The sequence below is a fragment of the Dipodomys merriami genome, unplaced genomic scaffold (assembly GCF_024711535.1).
Source record: "Dipodomys merriami isolate MVZ:Mamm:240054 unplaced genomic scaffold, mDipMer1.0.p SCAF_3, whole genome shotgun sequence".
Classification (NCBI taxonomy): domain Eukaryota; kingdom Metazoa; phylum Chordata; class Mammalia; order Rodentia; family Heteromyidae; genus Dipodomys; species Dipodomys merriami.
The window spans coordinates 4,953,945-4,978,440 of record NW_027204492.1 but is presented as its reverse complement, the minus strand read 5'-3'; the positions used below and the strand labels follow the sequence as shown (position 1 = coordinate 4,978,440).

The 24,496-nt window shown below is 37.2% G+C and overlaps 1 protein-coding gene across 5 annotated transcripts in view; it reads left to right on the top strand.

Moving 5' to 3' along the window:
• Positions 1-24,496, top strand: part of Aff2 (ALF transcription elongation factor 2) — a 484,064-nt gene that overhangs the window by 370,699 nt on the left and 88,869 nt on the right. For all 5 annotated transcript variants that reach the window (XM_070039611.1, XM_070039608.1, XM_070039612.1 and 2 more), the window contains 2 exons: positions 7,960-8,056; positions 20,843-20,880. In XM_070039611.1, coding sequence (XP_069895712.1) covers positions 7,960-8,056; positions 20,843-20,880 — 135 coding nt within the window. The remainder of the gene's footprint in view (positions 1-7,959; positions 8,057-20,842; positions 20,881-24,496) is intronic.

The window sequence follows — 24,496 nt, the reverse complement described above, 5'->3', positions numbered from 1 at the left end:
AATGAAAGAAAGCTGAGAAGGACAATCACAAGATAAAGGCTTCTTGTCTTAGCATGACATTTTTCTTTCCACATCAACTGAGAATAGAGCTAGTCAAGTCTGTCTCCAAAGAAAAAGTTTGAGTAGTGGAAACACAGATATGAAAGATCTTAGACTAGGCATATGATCCCCAGAAGATAAAGAGAGGCAGCCTACTAGTGTGAGAGAATGTTTTGGCCTTTAGCTGAATTCCTGATATAAATTTAGTGCCTTCAGAATGGCTGAGTTTTGGATATCTGGACTATCAATGTCCAACTTCAATTGTCTCAAATTTTGAAATTTCTCATAGCTTCCCCATCTTTACTGTTTCCTCTGCTATCTGCACTGCTACCTTGGTATACCATTATTGCTTCCTATATTCTTTGCTGCTAGAAAACTTGCCCACAAATACCAGGTCCATTAAATGAATGAATTGATGCTTACCGTGCCACTTGGGTGAATTTTTATATTTCTTCATATGATTCAAATAATATATATTCTACTGAAGAATAAAACCTCAGTGATCAAGATCTTGGATATTTTAAGTTCAAAGGTTCTCTTTTCCTTTCTAGAATTATTCCAGTATTTTTTCTACAGCTAAACTGACCGAGTTAAAGTTTTCACACACACATACACACACACACACACACACACACACACACACACACACACACACACACACACACACACACACACACACACACACACACACACAATTGGAGAAAAAAATCCACCAGTGTTTTATGTGTGTAACATCTTGAAAACTGCCTGAATTCTATTTGACAGTTTGTCATTTGAATGACGACTTCAGTTTCCAGGTTGGGAGAAAATTATACAACCTAGAGAAAAATACCAAGAAGTAGGAAGTCAAAATCAAAATAATGACCATAGAGCAGAGAATTTAATTGTGCTGAAATGTAATCCATTCTGAAGAAGCCCCAGGGTGATTAGCTACCAGTTTGATTCGAGGCAGTAGTCATATTCATCAGGGTTCTAATTACTAGTTGTGGCTTCTATATGCAGTATAGATGCCAACCCATATGTGCTACACATATGTCAAGAAAAAAGATGGTTACTGTTTCTTCTTACTACTGCTTCTCAATTACTCAGCCCTAGACTGTTCATTGATAACTGAATTCCTGAGATTTTTTACTGGTTGTTATCTAGATTCACAGGTAGATACTCTTATTCCCATTGCACAGATGAATAAACTGAGATTTTGAGAGGAAAAGTGATTTATACTTAATTTCTCAGATTGAATCCTATACAATATCCATTGGTACACAATTGCCTCCATAAAAGAAGACTTTACGAGTTGGTTTTATACTGTTGCTCCAATCGCATGAGCTTTCTAAAGCAGCAGTACTTTGGTGTATTTTTTTTCTTTCTTTTTTTTTTTATTAGCATCAAATAGTTGTATAGCTGGGTTTCATTTTGACATGTCCTCATAGGTATACAATGTACATTGGTCATCTTGGAATCTATTTTTATTTTAGATTTCTTGTAGGATTTCATTTAGCATGGAAAAGGATTTTGACTTTAGATTTCTGTACACTATTGGCTTCAAATAGTGCTCATAGCCTTTTTTTTTCTGTAAAGAACCAAGTAGTGAATATTTCAGAGTTCAATCTCTTGTGGCTGCTCAACCTGACCATTGTACCACATGTACAGCATTAGCCAACATACAAGTAATTATTTTCCAATAAATTTACTTATGAAAAATGAAATCTGATTTTCACATCATGAAATATTCTTTTAAGTATTTTTTTCTGATGGTACTAGATCTTGAACTCAGGGGCTTGTGCTCAATAGGATTTTTTTGTCATATTTAACACTCTACCATTTGAACCACAAGAGCAGCCATGATGTTTGCTGGTCATTTGGAGATGGGATCTCTTGGAGACTTATAGTTATTACTCTCTTGAGTAGCTAATATTATAAACATGGACCACTGGTGCCTAGCTTTTTCAATCATTAAAAAAAAAATTCCTAGGGCTGAGCACCAGTGGTTCACTCCTGTAATCCTAGCTATTTGGGAGACTGAAATCTGAGGATTGTGGTTCAAAGCCAGCTCAGGAAGGAATGCCTATGAGACTTTTTTGTGGGTGCTGGGGCTTGAACTCTGGGCCTGGGCACTGTCCCTCAGCTCTTCAGCTCAAGGCAAGCACTCTACCACTTGAGCTACAGTGCCACTTCCAGTTTTCTAGTGGTTTATTGGAGATAGGAGTCTCATGGACTTTCCTTCCCCAGGCTGGCTTTGAACCGCAATCCTCAGATATCAGCCTCCTGAGTAGCTAGAATTACAGGTGTAAGCCACAGGCGCCCAGCTCCCATGAGACTCTTATCTCCAATGAACCACCAGAAAACCGGAAGTGGTGCTGTGGCTCAATTGGTAGAGTGCTCACCTTGAGCTGAAGAACTTAAAGGACAGCGCCCAGTCCCAGAGTTTAAGTCCCTAATCAACAAAAACAAAAACAAAATTCCTAGATTCTAGACCATGGAGAGACAGAGGGATTTGTGTAGTTTCCCTATCCCTAGACCAAATAATTACTAAGTGATCTTTCAGTTCTCATGATAAGGCACTGTGGTGATCTGATTCTATTTCCTGAAACCTCTAAGAAGCCATCAGCTGAAAAAAGACACTCTTTCTCAGGTCTGCATTTCCATGTTAGATTGTGCACTATGGACCAGGTCTGGGCTGTGAGCCCAATGGGCAGCACTGGGCCTTAAGAACACACTGGATAAATCTTGGAGATTCATCCCTATAGACTGTAGTACAGATTTTCAAACTGTCACTGCCCTTGCTCCCATATTGAGATTATCACTATATTCTGAAGTCATCATTGAATCAGAAACATTTTTAAGTTTCTATGAGTACTCCTGAGAGGAAAAAAAAATGTCTGAGGACTTTTACCTCAGGAGAACAGGACAGATGGTCTGAAAAATATCACCTTCTATCTTACTCCAACAAAGAGTACAGAGCACTATGTGGGAAAATACATCATTCCCTGAGGAATTCTAAGGTAGTTATGTTCAATTCCTTTCAGGTTGCTTTCTTTTTTAGGAGAATGCCCCTTAAAGGAGTCAAGAGAAGCAAATTACTATTCTACAGTATGACTCACATTAAGATTCTGATAAAAAGGCAAAAGTCTTTTTCTGGGTTGTGCTATAATATATACCCAAGCCCAGCTATGTAACACATTTAAAGCCACTGGAACATATCTCTGCTTGCTATTAGCTTTGGGTATTCAGGATGATAATGATAAAGTTAATAACCAGAAGATCCCCAACTACTTAGGCCAGAGCCTATGGTTCTTGGATGTGGAACTGTGATTCAGGTGGCAGAATACCAGCCTTGAGCTGAAAATCTAAGGAAGAATATGAGGCTCTGATTTGAAGTCCCCAATACTGGAACATATATTAAAAAACTCACAAAACTCTCAATGAAATGTATAACCTGTAGAAATAATAAATACAGTCTTGACAGAAAGAGAAGCCTTGTAGACCTAAACAATTATCTGAAATCACTGGGGAGGCCCATTTAGTTCTTTTTCATCTAATTGAACAATTGAAAAGGAATTGTTGCTTTTAAGATTTCATACAAATCTTTACTATATATATATATATATATATATATATATATATACATATATATACATATTTTAAAAAGAAAAATAATTCATATATTTATATGAGCATGGTTTTTACATTTTGGAATGTCCAATGTATGATGAATTTGTCTACAAAAATACAAGCACATGAAAAGAGATTATCATTTTCTGCTGAGACGATCTTAAATGCGCTAGGTATGAATGCTATAATAATTAAATTTACAGGCTTTCATAATCCTGTACTTTCCCTAGAGTGATGTTCAGCATTATCCAAGGATAAAAATGCAAACAAGTATATGTATATTTAATCATAAAGCTTGACAGGTCAGGGAAGAAGGTGAGTGAAATGAATGTCTAACACTCCAAAGGTAACTACATAGTCTTGATCTTCCCTAGTTATTTCCTCAACTTGTTTGTACTAGGACCTGAATATATTCATCAAAATTTCCTTTGCTACAGCAAACTTGTTGCATGGGAAGATAGGGATAATGTTCATCAGTGTGTAGAATCATACATTAAAAGGAATTTTATTTCCATGTTAAAAATCAGGAGGTGATTGGCACATACAGTAGCTATAGAGTTGGGAACTCGATACTATGGCTCTTGATGTTTTCATTCTACCTAAGGAAGAGTAACCTACAGACCATGAGCTCCTTTTTAGCTATACAACCTTGAGCTTTTATTAGACATTTCCTGAGTCACTATAGCTTACCTTCAGATTGCTCAGCAAACTAAAATGAGAGGGATAAAGATAAAGATTTCCCCTTGTGATTATTTGATCTCAATTATTTCTCCAACTAAGATGATATCTTTTCAAACCAAGAATAGCACTTGCATTCATGTTGTGCTTTCATAAAACACTTTCACAAGTATTAGTTCTTCTCATGCTCAATACTGCCTTCCTGTAAAACAACCAAAGCATTGTCCCATTGAACAAATAAACTATACCAGTCAGTCTCAGAGCTCATGAATGACTTGCCCAAGATATCACAGTTTATTACTCCATGTCAATATGGTTTGTGGGGTTTTGGTTGTTAGTGCTGATTTTACTTGATATACTGTTCTTTTATATAATTTGTAACTTGTAAGAAAATATTATACTCTCAAGTCCTAATTGGAGATGTTTATAGTTTCCCTGTTTGTCTCCCTGATTTTCTAGCTATATGGTCATGAGCATCCTGTGTATATAATTAGTTATCTTCAAATAGTTGGACTTAACAAAGCAGTTTATAAACGCAGTGCACCTTTATTGGTGTTCGCCCCTTTCAATACTTTTCACTCAGTCCACTTCTTCCCTTACTTTTCTTTTTTTTCTTTTTTTTTATTGTGAAAATACTGTACAGAGGGGTTACAATTACATGGGCAAGATAATGAGTACATTTCTTATCAAGCATTGTAGCCTCCCCCTTTGTTTCCCCTTCCCATCCCTTCCCATCCTCCCCCCACCTCCCTACCCCACCCTCCTCCCCCCCCCACCAAAGTTGTAAAGTTCGTTTTCCACATAACGACTTGTACATCTCATTGTTGCAATGGGTCCACCTGTATCCCTATTTAAATGACTTGTTTTTCCCCTTCCCCGCCACAAATTACTTTTCTTAATTTTGTAGTATATACAATGGTTTCTTGACTGTATTCTCCATCACTTCCCCCTATAGTCTGTAACTTTTAAGTCTTAAAGAAAGGCTCTCTAAGGCTTTCCCCATCTGGGAAGTTGGACTAGCAGCAGAACTCAGTCATAGATTCATTGTCAGGGTTAAGTTTTGTGTTTGTGATTGAACACTTAGCACTTCCTATGATAATTCCTATTGAACTTTCTATTGACCACTAATTGTATGAATAGTTTATTATTTTTCCAGTTTTTCAATTACCTTTAAGTATTTATGCAAAGGAGATACCATTTCACAAAGCAGCTGGTGAATATCTATTGATCAAGGCCCCCCCTTTCAACACTCTCACCCCTCCCTCCCCTCCCCACACCTCTCCTCACTCTCCTTAATGTCATAGCATATACACTAGTAGTGTTTTGACGGAACTCTCCGTCTCCTCTTCATTGTCTACTTCTTTTCCCTTGACACTACCCACCCCTTTTAAGTACCTACTTCTTAGTGTTTTATTTTGCCAAACTTTGACTGCTTTTCTAGGAAACTACACTATTTGAGTTCTCTCTTGAATCTACCTTATTTCAGGAAATATGTTTACATACCGCTCAATGTATTCATTGATAGGTTTATAAGCTAAATCTAGCTTCCACATAGAAGAGAAAACAAGCAGTCTTTGTCTCTTTGGACCTGACTTACTTCACTTAATTTTTTCCAGGTTTCCCATTTCTTTACAATGGTACAATAACATTCTTCCTAATGGATGAGCAAGATTCCATTGTGTACATATACCACATTTTCTTGATCCTTTCATCCACTGAGGGGCATCTTGGCTGATTCCATACCTTGCCTACAGTTGGAGATCATGTAGCTACAAATTAACATGTAGACATTCCATACATGTATTGAGACAACATACCTATGGAAAGCAAATATTATTGTAATGACAAGTAAGGTAGTTCTGAAAAAAATCATTTTAGTTCTATAGCTTTTAGGAATGATAGTCTTCATTTCCAAAAATGTGTTGTAAACAACTGTCTGAAATTATACACCTGAAACTTCCAAATACCAAGATACATTTCTTTTCCTTCTCTACGATCTTCAAAATATCCATTAGTTTCTTGAAGGCCAGTCATAAATCCTGCATTTAGTTTATCTGAAACCAACTCTAACAGTTGTATTTCCCACCAATCATTCTTTAGACCAGTTTTTTTGTTTTTCAGACATGAGTGAGCACATCTTGGTCATATGGGACTGAGCATGTAAGTGGGGGAGCTATGCCTTCTTTAGAGAGTTATTCTATAGCTACTCTGATGCAAATCTCTTTCTCACATTTGGACATAACCTCTAAAATAATGTCTCCATCTAAATCAAATTAAACACTCCATTTTTTTCCTTCTGATTTTCCTCTTCTGGATAAAGTACACAGATGAGAATACAGAAATGAAGACTTAGGAGTAGTTATAGTACTAATAAGGTGTGTGAGCTTGAGCAAAACAGTTCAGCTCTCTGAATGTTTCCTTCATTGTCTATAAAATGAGGCTCATGGACTTGCCTTTCTTTTCGGGAAAGATTCTGTGAAGAAGACATAGGTGGCTAAGTTGTGCCTATTACCCACATGGGAATGTGGGACTTGTAGGGAAAGAAAAAAGACACTGTATCATCAGTTAGTGAACAAAGGAAAAATATATTCTTTCTGAAATAGCCAGCTCTGTGGAGGATGGGATCTTACTGAGGTATACAAAGAAAAATGGGATTTCCAAGTGATGAATGGAATTCTAGGCCAAGAATTCAGTGTAATGCTCAGTCTAGAAAAAAAATAAATAAATAGGATGTGTTGAGAATTGGGAATTGATCCAGAGAGGCTGAGACCTGTTGTATTTAATAAATTAAGTTATAAACACTAATTGCTCTTTGAAAACTGTATGCGTGGAATTTGATCATAGTAAGTACTCTTTCTGCTCTAGCTAAAACTTGGAATGAATGTCAGGTGAAGTTAATACCTTTGTCAAAGCAAAAGGCTTTGGTTGCCAATAAACAATTTTAAAAGTGCTAGTTCATCACAAAAAATCCAGATTACTCATATTTTTCAGGTACCTTACCTTAGGAAAGAAACATTTCTTACCCATACCATAGGTTTACATCTCTTGGATCAAATTTTATTGGAAGAGATGAGTCATATATCAAGAGGGTAATGAGGAGCTATTTCTCACGTAGCAATTTGGTGGCCATCGAACTGCCCAGCAGCTGAGGGCATTAAGAGACAGTGGAAGTTCACTAGACTTTTTGCCTCTATCATCCAGAGGTCCACAGCAGCCTTCAGCAACAGCCACTACAACCCAAGACACGTTCCTGTTCTTGCCCGAGAGACTCAAAGCACTTGTCCCGAGGAGACCCAATGTCACATCCCACTGACACTGTGATTGATCAGTACATTTATTGTACTTTTAGTAGCCAAAATATATAGACTGCAGTCATCTCTGGAGATGCTGAAATAGTCTTTCTTTCCTTGACTTAAGGGAACATAGAGAGGGAAGATATGGGCAGAGTATGACATAAATATGAGCTCAAATATCTAATTAGCTGAAAGAATCTTGGTTCCTTGTGCACCTTTGACAGAATTGCAGCTGTCAGATTGTAGCTGCAATATTTTATGCTCATTGCAAGATGTATCTGAGCATGATTTAGAAAAGATGCTTTTTAATGTGAATGCCACTCTGATTTCTCTGCAGGATGCTTGAGGATGACCTGAAGCTGAGCAGTGATGAGGATGACCTTGAGCCTGTGAAGACCTTGACCACGCAGTGCACAGCCACTGAGCTGTACCAGGTAGGAGGAGCTTAGAGGCTGGATTTGGGCCTGGGGTGGGGGAATGCTATGCAAAAGGGACTGGACTGATTTTGACAAGTCTCCTCTCTTCTTTGTTTCTGTATAAGAGAAGGGAAGAGGCAAAGATGGGTATTCTGGAACAGATCAAATAAGATCCCAGTTTCATTAGAAATAAGAAGTAGAGCTCTTTAGAAGTGCTTTCAACCCCTTCCCTGCCACTCTGCAGGCCATATACAAACACTGGCCATCTATAAGCAAGGGAGATTTTCTTTCTTTCTTTCCCTCTTGTACTACTTACTGTCATTGGGTTAAATGTCATTTGCTGGCTCCAGTGTAAGGCTTAGAGCCCATATTCATTAATGTAGATATAAATGTGACTGTTCCATTCACTTTTCCCAGATGTACCACTTCACAGCAGAGCTGAAAATGAATAACCTCCATCTTGCAGCTTACATGAACCTTCAGGCTGAAAGCATTTAGCAAAACTTCCTGTTGCCTTTGTCTTCTTCTGTCTTTCATTATAAGTATTTCCAGTATTTCCTACCAAACCCTATGGCAGGACTGAGACTGAGCTTCTTGATTATGAAAGGCAGCATGCAGTATCAATGATACCTGTGTATTTTCTCTATGAAAAGCATTCTCAAATGTAGGATCCTTTTAGGTGTACTTAGACCTTCAGAAAAAGAATAAAGAATTGCTTGCAGTTTTGGTAATAGTAAAAACTTGCACTTTTTGCAAGTTGGATGCTGTATTAATGTCAAACACAGTGTGAGTGCAGACTGTACTGTGCTAGGCTAAGCCAATTTTGCAATTGTTTCCTAGGGACTTGCTGTGTATGCTTGCTGAAAATGAGCAGCCCACTTTTTACTTGAGTTGTCAGTGACTGCACCAACTCCTCTAGGAATTGTTATTACAGGTTGCTAAAAGAATTCAGCCAAAGGATTCATATTGGTGCACAATTAACTCATAGACACTGGTTGGAGTCCTTACTTTCTCCTTTTTACCTCCTGTTCTACCCTGGAAAAAACTTTAAAGGCACTTTGGTGGTATTATCCTACCCTTGTTTCTCCTTAATATGCAAGTCATAAATAGGAAAGCAATAATTATTTGAAGCTAATGTTGGACACTACAAATTACTGAATAGTGTAGGAATCACACAAAATGTTTACCATTAAGTAGGTGTAAACATAAAGAATGTAATGATGGGAGGGGGAAACAATGCTCAACAGGAAATGGGCTCATTACCTTGCTCATTTAACTGTAACCCCTCTGTACAGTATCTTTACAATAACAAATACATATATATTAGTAATAAAAAGAGAATGCAATGATTTTCTTCTGAAAAAAATAATGGATATTAATGACCTGGCTGGGATATGGTAGGGTCACATGATATTCATTAACGTATGATTTAATTTTTACTTTTTATCTGCCATTGTTGCAGGCATCATAGAAACGTAAATCCACCCCTGATCTTTTCTATGCAACATTGAATGAATTGTCATTTTCAAGGAAGTCTTCCAAGTCAGGCAGTTGTTTTGTGATGACTACACTGACATTTTGGCTAAAGAGTGGCTGGATTCAGGGGGTGGGGCTTCTTGGGAGTGGGAAATGTTGCATTCTCTGAATACACCTATCTTATAACACTGAACCTTATGTTTTTCTTTTGGTGAAATTTTTCTTGTTATGTTTCTTGAGATTAAAGGAAGCCCTAAAAATGGGGAGTTAAACCTGGAATCAATTTTCATTTATAGCTGAGAAGCAGTTATTGATGCTGTGCTTGCAGTTCAATAAAAGATCTAAAGATATAGACCTTGTGCTTTTCTTTCAATATATGTAGCCTAATCAGTCTCAAATGTTTTTTTAAACAAAGAAATTGTATTGACAGATTTATTAAAATTGTTGTCTTTAAAGTTTTGAGCTATCTAAAATTTGACTTGTTCAAAAGACTTCTCACATATGTAGTGTCCAAACTGTAAAACTCCCTCCCAGCAAATTTTCATATGACCAGGTAGAAATCTGCTTAAGTGTTTCATTGAATGAGATCATAAGATTAGATTTACACAGCTCCAAGCAGAAGATGGTTTGCAGTGTGCAGGTGTGAACGCCCAGTCAGATAAGAGCATGGCTCTCTCGTGCCCTAGTCATTTCAGATTGACATTAAAAGCAGGGAGCTTAGAAAGAGAAAGGTCACAAAAAACATAGATAATACTTGAAACTACCATTATGGCATGTTAATATTAAAAACACCTTTGTATTTATATGAATTAGACTAAAACCAGAGATGATTTAATTTCGCCATTTAAAGGTTGAGAAAATCTTTTGTATGACTGGAAATGTTCAATTAGTAACCAAGCTTAGCCAAAGGAATTTAGATAAAGCTTGGCGTGGTAATTCAATGCTTTAAAACCAAAGTCAAGCAATTCAAAGTTTTAGTACAAAAGCGTTCTAATGTTTTGTTCTGGATATGACCGTATGTAGCTGTAGCTTCGTTGTATCCAAATTTATTTAGCTGCCTATTATCCTGATACTCTTTGAAATGTGCACTTAATTCAAAGCATACTACTAGAGATTTCTAACTGGAGGCTGGTGGCTGAGCCATACAACTGAACCATGTTCCATTTAAAGAAAAAACATTGCCTTCTAGTTCTTCCTCTTCACTTCACTGTTTTATTTCATTTTGATTGTCTGTAGATCTTTAACTACCTCACAAAACACATTTTAATCCAGATTTGGGGCTTTGGTTTTATACATGAAACAACTGTGGAGTTTTTACTGTTGCTGGTTGGTTGATTGTTGTTGCTGCTGTTGCTGTCCTTTTTGTCAGGCCAGCGACTGATGTGTGTTACAAAACAGCTGAACACCTGAATATTCTGGAAGGTTTGAGATGTAATCCTTACACCTATGAAACACATTGGACTTTCAATTCATTAGACAAGCTTGATAGTTGAAAGTTTCCTTATGAAAAAAAAATGCAATACATTATTTGGCGGCATATAAGCTGACTCTTTCCCAGTTGCTATCTTGTAGTGAATATATTAGTTGTGACTACAGATACCCTCCCCTGCTGAAAAGGTTCCTATTTTGTAGCTACCATTCTCCCTCATCACGCCAAACAAGTTGTTACTTCCCCAAGGTTTCGGCACATTTCCATTTACTTTGTTATCAGCAGAAAGGCTAGGGAAGGCCTCTTCAGTAATGACATCAATTCGGCACACACAGCAAGAGAGGTCAGCCTGTCAGAGCTAGAGAAACAGCAGATGGATTAGGATGAAAGCGGGGGCAAAACATCTTTGATAGAGTCTTTTAATGTAAACAGTTTATCTGTCATGGCTTTCATTGAAAACCCCCACAAAATGATAGCGTCGGAGCTGTTAAGATTCCAGAATGTAACTGAACAAAATCCATACATTGTCGTACTCAAACTGCCCAGTAATTAGAGGATGAGAGGATATTTTAATTTATTCATTAAAGACAGAAAGTAAATAGGATAACATATAAGGTTAATAGAATAACATTGGCCTTCATATTCCCAAGACTGTGTTTTCCATTTGGCTGTATTAGCATAGAGTCCGTATTAATAAGATACTGCTTCAGGCTTGTACAATGTGATTTTTAATAATCTTGCAGCAAGTCTGTGACTATTCAGAAGTCTACATGCTGAATTACGTCTTCTGCTTTTACTACCAAATAGTTTGACTTGTAATCTCTATATAATAGAATGCCTTGAGCATAGCATACCAAGATGCATAGAAGCCTAAATGTTTTTATGTGCTGTGTTTATCTCATAGTAATGTCCAAATACTGGCTAATGTCCAGCACACTATGAATCATCCATCTGTGAGTATTTTGATTTTGTAAAGCCATGGACTCTTTTGCTTGGCTTAGCCCTTTTCTCCCCAGGACCTTATCAGATAGCAGTGAAGGTGTATAAAGAGAAACAAGAATGGGCATGATCCATTATGTCTGAATAGATAAGTCTCACATATGACAGGGATGACCACACTCTTTTCATTCACGATGTGAACACAGCATATATTTGCCTTTTTGAAGATGACAGTAGTAGCAGTATCAGCCACCTGGAGGAACTAAGGGATGTCTCTCTACATTCTCATTTGAACTCAACTGCCAGAAAGAAGAAGCATTACCTTGTTGCTCTTTACACTGACCTTGAGCTGGAAGAAATAGCTGCACATGATCCTCTCTCTAGTCTCACTGTACTCTGCTTGATCCAATCCTCGTTTTCTTCTGTAGACCTCTTCAGTTCCTTACTATTGATTTTCATACATGGTTTAAATCCGGACGTTGACTTTTAGAGTCATTAGTAAGCAAGCTCTGGAAAAATATACCATGTGTGCCTAAGTTTATTGGAAGCTTCTAATCTTTCGAGTTTAATCAGCATTCTAAAATATACTTACAGAAATATGCACATCTCCAGTAAATGCTGTGTAATAAAACACTTTTCTAAATTAAAAATGCATGAATTTTGGAATTTATATACTTTCTTTGAAAAATTTCCTGATGTTTTGGTTTAGGTGTCATGCTTGCCTTGCTCCCCCTGCCCTAAATATCTACCATCAGTGTGAAAAGCCACCAGACAGGCTTTAAACACCAAAGATCTTGTTCTGAATGGAAGCAGAATTTGCCTCATTCTTAAACAGTCACATTTACTTTTCTATTCATATATCAAGAGCAAAGAGAGTGAGCTTTGTAAGTAAACAGACAAGCTGTGCAAATTTGAGATTAACTATCAGTCTAGGATTGCCATTCAGAACACAAGTGGATAAGCAAATAATAGCAGAACTTGTTGGGCTCTGATGGCTCACACCTATAATCCTAGATACTAAGAAGGCTTAGATCTGAGGATTAAGGCTCAAAGACAATTCAGACACAAAAGTCTGTGACACTTTTAACTGCAATTAACCAGTAAAAAGCAAGTGGACATATGGCTCAAGTGGTAAAGCACCAACCTTGGGCAAAAATGTCCAGTGAGAACTCGAGGTCCTGAGTTCAGGTGTCAATGTTAAACAAGAAAAATTTCCAGAGTATGTAGAACCCTATAACTCATCTTACACATAGTACATTTTTCATAAAAGACTTAAGAACATTTGCCCAAAAATTAACAAGTTTGCAAAAGCTTATTTTATTTTATTTTTTGCTAATGGAAATAGTATCAGGATTACTGTTTAGCCCCGAACCATATATGTGCTTGTGAATTATTTCTTATTTGTATTAAAGTATAGCATACCAGATATTTAAATGACCACAAAAAATCTTTACTCCAGTTTTCTAATTTTGCCAATAAGGAAAGAGATACAAAACAGTCATTTAGTACTTGGCATATGGAGAATAATTGATGTAGCCTCTTTACCCAGAGTATAATGTGCTTCAGAACAAAAGGCTAGATATAGTAGTACACTAGTGGTAAAGTCACATTCACATCAGGTGCTCCCATGTATGTTTTGAATACTCACATCATTGAATATCTACTAGGCACTATGAAAACTCCTCAGTTTTTGAAGTGACAATAAGTGTTCTCCTATCATCACATGCAAGAGAATGGTTGGGGGAAAGAAAAGTGAATTTTCAAATCCACAAGCCCCAAGGAAACAATGAGAAAATTCCACTTATGTCGCCCTCTGTAATGGAGGAAATATACAGGTTCAGGCCATATCTCATTTCATCACCTTTCACAGCTGACTTTGATGAGTGGAATATGTTTGTGTACTAAAGATGGTAAATTTTCACTTAGTTAAAGTCCAACGTTTAGTTATAAAAGAAATTGCTAGTTGACAGATGGATCTTGGTGAAGGACTTTTTGTGTAGCACAACAGCCACCATGAAGCCATTATGGGAAACATCATTTTTGAATCCTGGTGTCATATCATCTTGAGCCAAATGCTGGAAACTAGCTGCCATGTTAGTGAAGTATTCATGCAGGGGTAAGTAGGACCTGCTATATAGTGGCTATTCAATCATCTATGGCTATGGCAGGCTCTTAAATGGTAGGGTGAGTGAGGTTAGAATAGGTTTTAATTAGTAAAAGGAAGCTAGTAAAGAATTTTTTTGAGATTCAAATTCAGGATCTTGCTCTGAGCTACACCCCAGTTCAAATCCTAAAAAGGAGGAATGTGATCTAACTGGATACTCAAAGAGATTCTCACCTTACAACAGAGCACAAAAAGAAATAAAACTAGGCACAATAGAGAAGTGGCAAGGGGTAATGAGCACCAAACTAGGCAGTAGCTATAGGAAGACTTAGAAAGGATAGGTTTTTTTTGTTTTGTTTTGTTTTGTTTTGGGGGGGGGGTCCAGTCGTGGGGCCCAAACTCTGGGCCTGGGCACTGTCCCTCAGCTCTTCAGGTCAAAGCTAGCGCTCTACCACTTGAGCCAGAGCGCCACTTCCGGCTTTTTTCTTTTTGCTTATGTGGTACTGAGGAATTGAACCCAGGGCCTCATGCATGCAAGGCAAGCACTGTACCACTGAGTCACCTTCCCAGCCCCGAAAGGATACTTTTTACAAGCAAGCAGGATTGGAAATGGACTCAGGGAATAACACTACAGACTGCCTCATGTTTGCATCATGAATAGAGTCTCATGTTGAGTGACAGGCTGGATCCAAAGACATGTGAGCCTGCAGCTCAAGTCTTCTATTAGAGACTTTTAATTCTATTTGTTTGGACCGTGAATCCTCCAAGGCATTTTTCATACATGGTATGCAGTGTTCAGGTCTCTCAGACTGTCCTGTCATTTCTGATTTGATTATCTAGTACATGTTTATTGAATGACTATTGGTACAAGACAGTTTCTTCTACCTGGAGCAAACTCCTAGTCCTAATCTCTTCCAAAATTCTCTTCCTGTCTCCTTTAGATATAGTATAGGCCTATTTCTATGTATTCTAAGCATAAGGGTTTGAAAAAACACAATTTTGATTGTCGTTTTCATAAAGATTGTAAAGTCAGATATGCAAGCTGGCATCCAGTTTTTACAAAATATTGACTAATATTTTCTCCTTCTAATCTGCTATCCTCTTTTGTGTGCTTCCTGCCACAGCCTACGTCTCTCTTATTATAGTCATTCCAATGATAACTATTTGAATACTGTAATTATTAAGCAATTCATTTTTATATTTGGGCAACTCTACTTAGCATATGTCTCTTTAATTGATTTGACCAAATCTGTGGCTATTGATTTTAGACATTCTGATTTTAGACATTCTGATTTTAGATATTCTGATTTTAGACATTCTGAATACCCTAATGATGAGTTCATTTATTAATGGAGGAGAATCTCTTTTGACTTTAGGTAATCAATGAAATTTACCAATACATTAGACTAAATTAGTATATAACTGGGCTCATACCACCGCCATGTGAAAGTTTAGAACAAAACAAAGCAAATGAAATTCATTATTATTTTGTCTTAGTTTGATATTACCTAATATTTAATTATCTGAAATAATCTGTATGACTGACTTTTTTTTTCCTTTTTGTCAAGAAATCTACTGTAGGAACTCAACTTATATATTTTTGCTGGTATAATGCCAAACTAAAACACACAAGGAGGCAATGTAAAAACTATGTAAAGCAATACTAATAAAGTGGGAGAAAAGTGAGGGAGAGGGGTAACAAGTTCAACAAGTAATGTACTCACTACCTTATGTACATAACTGTAACACCTCTATACATCAAGTTGATGATAAAACTAAATTTAAAAAATCACATTTTTAGGCTCCACTGACAGCATGATTATTAATTAAGGGAAAACACAGTATCTTATACCTAGCCTTGTAAAGTGAGTTTAGTTGTGTAATATTTCTAGGCCATTGAACTCCTCACTTTGACAAGTTTAGCATACAGGAACCACATTTCACCAAGTTTGTTTTTTGTAAAATTCAGGAGGAGAACATGGCAGTAAGTCTGGATATAACTATTCAGTGCTTGTTTCTGAGAAGCAGAAAAGACTCTTAAATTTTCTCTTAGTGTAGTATACAAGTCTGTTCAATTAGTGACATACAATCACTCAGAATTACCTTGCCAAAGCCTTGTAAAGTTTGATCATTACACACAAAATGTGTAGTGAAGCATTTTTTCCTGTTAAAGTCTCATGTATGTTCTGATGATAAAACTCAGTAGATAGCCACTTACATTCCTCTTTTCCTTCTTGTTTTTGATGATAGTGTTACTTATGCCATTCTTATAATACAGCATGATTGATGAGCCACTTTAGCTTCAGTTCAGCACAAGGATTGTCTTTATAAAAGAAAAAGTTCTTATTTCTAGCATGATAGATTTAATGAATGAGCAACTATGAGTCTGTCCTTAGCCTTATCGTCCCTCCTGTGGAAATAAATTTGCTGCTTAGCAGGATATCTTGAACAGTACAGTGCTGGTAATGAGCATGGAACCAGCTCATAAACACTCCTTAGTATCAGAGAAGAACTTTCTTCCTGGCATGCAGTTTCTCAAGATGTCCCATCATGAAAAGAGCTTGCCCAGAATAGGATTCTCAAGACCTCTTCATCCTCAAGGATAAATATTAGTGTAAAGTAAATCTGGAAGGAGGAGCTCCTAAAGGAAGGATCACTGGAAAATATGAATTAATCATTCTATACTTCTTTTGAGAGAAAAGGGGAGGGAGGACAAAGAGAGAGGAAGGGGAAAGGAAGGAGAGAAGGAATGAGGGAGGGAGGGTGGAAAAAGGAGAGCGATGGAGGAAGGAAAGAAAGAAAGGAAAAAGGAAGGAAGGAAAGAGAAAAGAAAGAAGGGAGGGAGGGAGGGAAGGGAAGAAGGGAGGGAGGGAAGGCGGGAAGGTTGAACAAATGAAGGAAGGAAGAGAGAAAAGGAAGAAAGAAAATTTTAGTGTATACACATGTGCTTATGCTCCGCACCCCCATCTCAGATTCCTTACTCCTCTACCACCAACCTCCAAAAGCATTAATTGAATAAGCCTTTTTAATTCTTTAGGACTCTCTGCTGCTGGCCTATAAGCATTTTAAGTGTGTTTCTGCACATTAAAATCCTCCATAAATTCTGCTTCTGTCTAGAACTACTCCTGATAGGAAGAGAAGATCATATCAATACCTCTAAATTGCATTGCAAAAACTATGTAGGTTTGATATTGTGTATAACCTAGCCATAGTCAGTAAACCCATCCAAGGGTAGGGGATGCACAAATCTATTCAGCCCATGAAATCATTTGGTTCATGATGGGATAGACATGTATGCTAAATATGTATGTTCCTGGTAAACACCTCATCAGCTGTCCACAACTATTTGCCTGTGTTGATAGTTGTGTATAACCTGTGAATACTGATATAAATATCCAAATTGCCCTTGGCAAAAGAGGTTTCCTATCCTTCCCCCACAATCATACTGTAAAAATCCCTTATGCCAACATCTTGTCAGGAGACAGTCATAATAGAGGTATATGGCATTTGCATAACATCCTGCAGTTTTCAAACCAGGCATCAATGTTGAATACAAACAATTACCCTTGATATAGAAATTACAGGAATGATTTCTTCATGCTTATTAATTTATGTTATTATTTTATTTATTCTTTTGTATTTTATTTTGGTTGGTCATGGGCTTGAACTCTGGGCCTGGGTTCAAGGTTAGCACTCTGCCACCTGAGCCACAGTGTCACTTCTGGTTTTCTGGTAGTTAATTGTAGATCAGAGTCTCACAGACTTTCTTGCCTGGGCTGCCTTTGAACTGCAATCCTCAGATCTCAGCCTCCCGAGTAGCTAGGATTACAGGCATGAACCACCAGCGCCTGGCTTGTATTTTATCTTTGATACTGATATTATTAACTGAAAATAAGAAAGACTTTCCTTATGACATTTCCATCCATGCATACAATAGACCTTGATCATATGTACCCCTCCATTAGATTCAGAAGTGTTAGCACTTTGCCAGAGTGGTAAAACTGGGACTCAAACTCAGGTTTTAAACATTTAAACATGGCATCTTCTACTACAGCCTAGTGACTCGCATCACGACCTGTTAAAATGTGTTTTTTTCACATTGTAATTTCTATCATCATCCTTCCTTACATGAGCAGTACCTCCATGTTGAGATAAAGATCATGTTAGTAAGCAGGGCACAAAACAGGCTTTTCAAAGCATATAGACATAATAAATTAGAGTAGTATAACTGTAAACTCTCTGGTCTCCACTTTTCAGTTCTTTTAAATTACTTTATTGTATGATTTTCAACTTGAATGTAGGTATAATCTCAATATATTACTTTCTTAATGCTTTTCAAGTTACACCATTTCATTTCCTTTTAATTTGCCTCATTTGGTGTGTGGTCTCAGATTGGGCCAAATGAAACAGGATTATATTCTCAAGTCCCTTCTTCCAAAGGGGGTGGGAATTTTGCTTCTTGTATAATTTGTAGACTGCTTCTTTTATTCCTTAAAGGCATATATCATTTATACCCAAAACTTTATTTTTTCAAAGTCTCTGAATACAATAATATATAATTGTGGTAGAAATAAAGAAGATAAATCGTAACCTGTGTCTCATCTAACTGAAGCTCCCTGTCACCATTTAGCCAGGAAATTCATGGTTATCAGCATGCCGGAGGATGACATTAGTAGAGCTGACTACAGCTGTGATGATGTCAGAATGATTGTGAGTTAATTTCCAAAGAAAAGTAAACTTAACTGCATAGACAGCTTTAATCAATAGCCAAGCAACCTAGACAAAAAATAATTTGAGCTTATTTTCCTATGATAGCTGTATAAAAAGAGAAATATTTCTCAGAAACTAGGTTCAAACATAATAATGTTCTTCCTGATCACAGAAAAAGAACTGGGTCTAATAGGTCTAAAATATGGAGAGGTCATTTTCGAAAAGCATGTGTCTGAATCAAAGCTAGGTTAAGCAATGTCACTTTAATTTCTCTCCTCCCATCTTCTGCCAGAACCATGCTCATCATATCCAGCATACTTTAAAGGGAAAGTACTTGAACATGCTCCCCATTATTTTATGATAACCTCAGTCTTCTAGAAAATATTTGTTTGAATGTCGGGAGATTGAAAGAAAAAGTAAATTTATATCATTTTGACAGTGATGTGTCCAAAATCCATACTGATTCTTATTCTAAAACACTCAAATTTGGGGGAGAAAACATGGTAATAAAAGGCAGATGTGAGTATGTGTGCCTGTGTAGATTGAGCAGCAGTACTCCAGGTAAGCTGATTCTGGTAAGCATCAACCTCTTCCTTTCTCCATGTAATCTGGCAGAATCAATATACAGAGTGGTGGTAGCATCCTCTACATAGACTAGCTTTCATGTTGTACATATAGATGACAGGTGATTTAAAGCAGCCAGATACACATTTCTTGTTTACTCATTTTCATCTGTTCCCTCATTCCCCAGCTTTCTTCTTATTCTAACACTTGCCAAAATTCAACCTTGCACACAGATGGTGAGAAAATGATTCCTATCTACCAAGCCAAAGAAAGTGCCCAAATATTAATAGCTATTTATCTAGCAACAGAACCTGAGACTTAATAAATCAGAAAAACTTACATTTCTGACTCCAATGTGTAAACTTGGGAAGTGTATCATCTTTTTATTGCTATTAAGTTCATGGGGTTGGTAGGAACAGAGGGATTCAGAATGCTGAATCTCTTAGCACTTGTAAGATGATGCATAGTGTATGCTTATGTATTTTCTGTGTTGAGGCAGTTACCCTTACATTCTTATTTACAGCTGCATTCCCTTCCCCTTAGCACATACGTACCTCCACTACCTCCAAAATTCACAATGTAAGATCACTTAATCCATATTTTTAAAGGTACTAAACAAGTGTGAGGTTGTCAAACTGCTTCAATGCTCTCCATATTAAATGTTATTTCTATAGCCTGAAAAAGTCTAGGGGAATACAAGTTTGGTTCTGATTACATAATTATGCTTGAGAAATATGAAAAAAAATCATCACTAAACCCTCCAGGTGCTTAAACAGTTTGATAGACTGTAGCCATTCTGCCATCAGCGCCCCCAGCTGTGTTGCTTAGCAACATTTTAATTCCACAAGAATCGAAGGAGATGAAATCCCTGTGGAGAGGGAAACAGAAATAAGAGGGCTGTTGACAGATGATCTGAGTTGTTTCTTCTAATATACTGTGAAGATCACTAGCTCTTTTCATGAATGATAAATGGACTGTACACAGATCAATGGGTTCAGCAAGAAACTGGAACCAGGCTTCATGGCTAAGGTGACGCAGGCTGAGAGCCCAGATATTTCCTCATTTCAAGATCTGGTGTGTGTTTTCTTAAAGATTCCATAGGAGAAAGTTGTTCTCAGTATTAGGTGGTTTCTTATCTTTTTGCGTGTCTGCTAGTACAAGTGATTTGGGAAATGCACACTGAAGTCTGGGATAGGACTACACCATTCCTATGCACTTGCCATCCCACATTGTCGTTCCAACTCAGTCGGACTTAAGTTGTGTGAGGTAAAAGTGGAAGGTAGGCAGGGAGAATCAACTTGAGCACTCAAGGGCCCACTTGAATACCCCCTGCTGGACTTTATCAGAAGTCCTGACAATGCTTGTCTAGGTTTGAAAGCTTCACTAACACAGGTAACCTGGTTCTCTAGGAAAAGACCATTGCTCTTTCTAGGTTTCCACTCTGCTTATCTACAGTAGCCTTCTTCAGTTAGCTCCTTGTGTTTCTGAAGAGCATTTTATACTGTTGATTATTTTGGTTAGTAGTTGCAAAAATTATGCCTGGCTAATGTTGTCTAATTGCATGTTTTTCTTCTATTCACAGGCTGTTGAAAAGGCAAAACCTAAGAATAATCCTGTGAAGTAAGTACATTTTTATTAGCTGAAATTGTTAATTTTAGTGAGCTGTGTGCATATAAAAAAATAAGGTCACAGAAGAGACTTCAATTTTGACATGATCTCAGTTCATGACAATTTAGTTCAACAACAAACCAAGCAAAAGAAAACCCACCCCCTAGTGAGCAAAGACCAACTTGTGTATTTCCCTGTGTCCCCAATGAGGCAGTGCCCCAAGTTGCACCCAGTTTACATAAATTAATATGTGCCCTCCACAAATAGCTGCCAAATACTATTAGACTCATTTTCAATGAATACTACTTGAAGCCATTGGGTTTTGCACATGCTAAACAGATTACATTTTTAATTGCAAACCTTGGACCTATGACAGACATGTAAATGGCTAAAAGTATGCCAAGTGATCTCCTCCCGCATGGGGAGATTTTTCACCTTGGCACCAATGCTTCACTACTCTGTTCATGAAGAGCTCATAAAAATATATTTAACTGAGCGTTTGTCAGCTAACTAAGGGCTAATTCTAAGGCATTTTATTAAATAATATTAAATTATAAATAAGCATCTGACACATTCTGTCTCTTCCAGAAGGGAGACTTTCAAGTTAAGAAGGAACACTATTTTGTCACATGTGACCAATGATAGACTTGCTCTATTTGCTGGCTTATTATAGGTCGAGTAATATTACATATCTGAGAAGCATATGTGATTTTTTGCTAATCAACTATCATTATGTGTGAGATCAAATGCTGAAAGGGAAACTGTATTGATTTTTTTTTAAGTTTCTGAGAGAATGGATCAAATAATGCCAAAAACTAAGAAAGCTGCTTGTGGTGGGTACAAGAATTTTTTCATGGCATGAGAGTAGTATTGAGCACACCATTAAATCCAAGCCCTAACAGAGTTTTCTAAAGGGTATTATGCACTTCTTATTTGACTTTAGTTTTTCTTAGGTCATTTCATATCCTCTATCAAGTCTCTGTAGCCTTGGGAGGTGCATCTGCAGTTTGAAAGTATCTGATGTAGTGTTCCTATGGAAATATTTTTTTACCAGGAAGTTTTCATTGGATTATTTGCTTGGGGTTGAAATTTTCTCTGCAGCCTGATTTCTTTTTTTTTTTTTTTTGTCCTTATGCCCTGAAGGCTCCTCCACTATGAGTGTGTAGCTAGAGAGCTGTTGGATTAGAGAGCAGTGTTAATGAAGCCAGGGCCAGGGCTTTAGTCCCTGGGTGGGCCATTAATGATCTTCCTTCTGCCCAACTGCACTTCTTCCTTCCAGTCTGTCTGCATGCCAATAAGTGCCTCAGGTCACAATAGGGTGGGGCAGCGGCTGAGGGGACATGAATCTAGATTGTCAGTGGGACAAATGAATCCATGTTTAAGCTCACCTAATAGGAAGTAAAACCCAAATTCCGTCTTTGCCTGCACAGGAAAACCCATCAACACTGGGCGCTGATACTCAGAAGTGAGACCAGTTCTCTATTTTTGTTCCTTTGTGAGCATTTGAGCCTATAATCTTATCATTGTACTTCATATAAGTTCTTGTTAATTTGTACTGCAGCGTCTAATATTTTTAATTTGTACTGCAGCATCTATCTAATCTCTAACATGTTAAGGGATGTTTTAAAAAGAAGACAGGAAGACTGAAAGAGTCAAAGGGTTATGAAGCTTTCTACGTTGAAATACATTTGATAGGCTGCTTAGTGATAAAGGTAAATCATAACTAAGTGGTAACTATTTAGAATTGTCTTCCAGTTATTGAAGGTAGTGTTCTAAGTGTTAGTTTTCCTATACTGCTCCATTTGTACTTACAGTAGTGAACCAAGTTGTGCAGCATTTTTTTCTTTTTTGTCAGTCATGGGGCTTGAACTCTGGACTTGGGCATTATCCCTCAGCTCTACAGCTCAAGGCAAGTGCTCTACCACTTGAGCCACAGCACCAATTCAGGTTTTCTAGTGATTAATTGGAGATCAGAATCTCCCGTACTTTCCCGCCCAGGCTGGCTTTGAACAACGATCCTCAGATCTTAGCCTCCCCTGAGTAGCTAGAATTACAGGTATAAGCCACCAGCACCCAGCTTGTGCAGCATTTTAAGAAAGGCTTCCCTATAACCTCAGCTCTGGGACAGAAACTCTACACCATTAAAACTGTCTGACAGAAGAGACAAAGACTTTTGAAAGTTTTATTTGTAATGATCTTCTTGTCATTTCTGATAACCTGCCAGAAAATTTTGGTTACATACACTGTGCTGAGATCTCCTAAAAATGCAAAGGATCAATCCATGTTTTCTGAATGAATGAACATAAGCTTATGAGATACATGTCGCATAAAAAGTCCTTCTAGAAAAATGACCTGGAGGCTTAATAGCATTGGTAGTTCTACTTTACTAGTAAACTGTCACATTGTGTGTTTAAAATGCCCATATCAACAAGTATCTGTTTCTTTCTTTTTTACTTACATCTTGCATAAAAATGTTTCTTTCCATCTGCTTTGCTTCTAACCTAGTTCTTAAAAGAATTAACATTGTTGCCATTTGGAGTCTGTAATGGAAAGTTTCCACAACTTACTAAAAAAAAATCAAGTTCTGGTGGCATCACTAATAATTCAAGCCTGAACATAGATTAGTGAAGAAGTTCATTACTGTGGTTTTATATAGTCGTTTGGTGTAGATTTTGGCAAATGGTTGGAAATCAAAATAAGAATATTACATGTCAGTATGTATACAGAAATTTTTAATGTAACTCAGCCATACTCACTTACTTCCATCTTCTCTGTGGCTGCTTTTATGGTATAATGGCTGAATGGAATGTTTGCCGTGGAGATTTTTGTAGTATGCAGAAGCAAACACATTTACCATCTGGCCCCTTGTAAGGAAAGTTTGCTGGCTACTGGTCTATCAAGTCAGGTTGAAAAGGCAATAAGCCTTTACATGACACTAAAGGTTAAACTAATCAACACTTCCTCTTTTTTGCCATCTAAACAATGGATACATTTGTAGTGAGCCCTTATTGTCTATTCAGGACTTTTCTTGGGATATTACTTTACCTCATTCTCATTCTGAGCAGACACGTTAACTTTTTACTAGCTTCCTAAAACATCCAATAGATATATGATCCATTGATGGCCAGGATGCCTTAGAAACCAGTAAAAATCTATGTTGAGCATGCCTCTAGGCTTCCCAATTGTGTATAGATGGATAGATTACAAGAAGCATATGCATTTTCTGAAATTCTGTTACTTTCAGTTGTAAGACTAAGTACTTTTCAATTGGGGTAAGGGTAAATCACCTCCAATATCCATTTAGTTTGTATGTTTTCCTCTTTAAAGCTTTACCTCCCCTTCTCTAGTGCCCCTCAACTACTTGTTCAACTCATTTTTAATACCTTCCTGGTTATAAGTTTCTTTCCTCACCAAAGGAGATCTATGGTACATATTAATTATACTCCATATTAGAGAGAAACTAAATATATACCTCAGAAAAGTAAGCACATAATGTACCTGGATACACTAATAACATTATGCTGAATATTAAATATTACCTCAGGTTAAGATTCAAAAGTCAGTGTTCTTAAGATGATTGGGACAAGAGATGTCTGACATATTATGTCTGGCAGATTTCTCAATATAC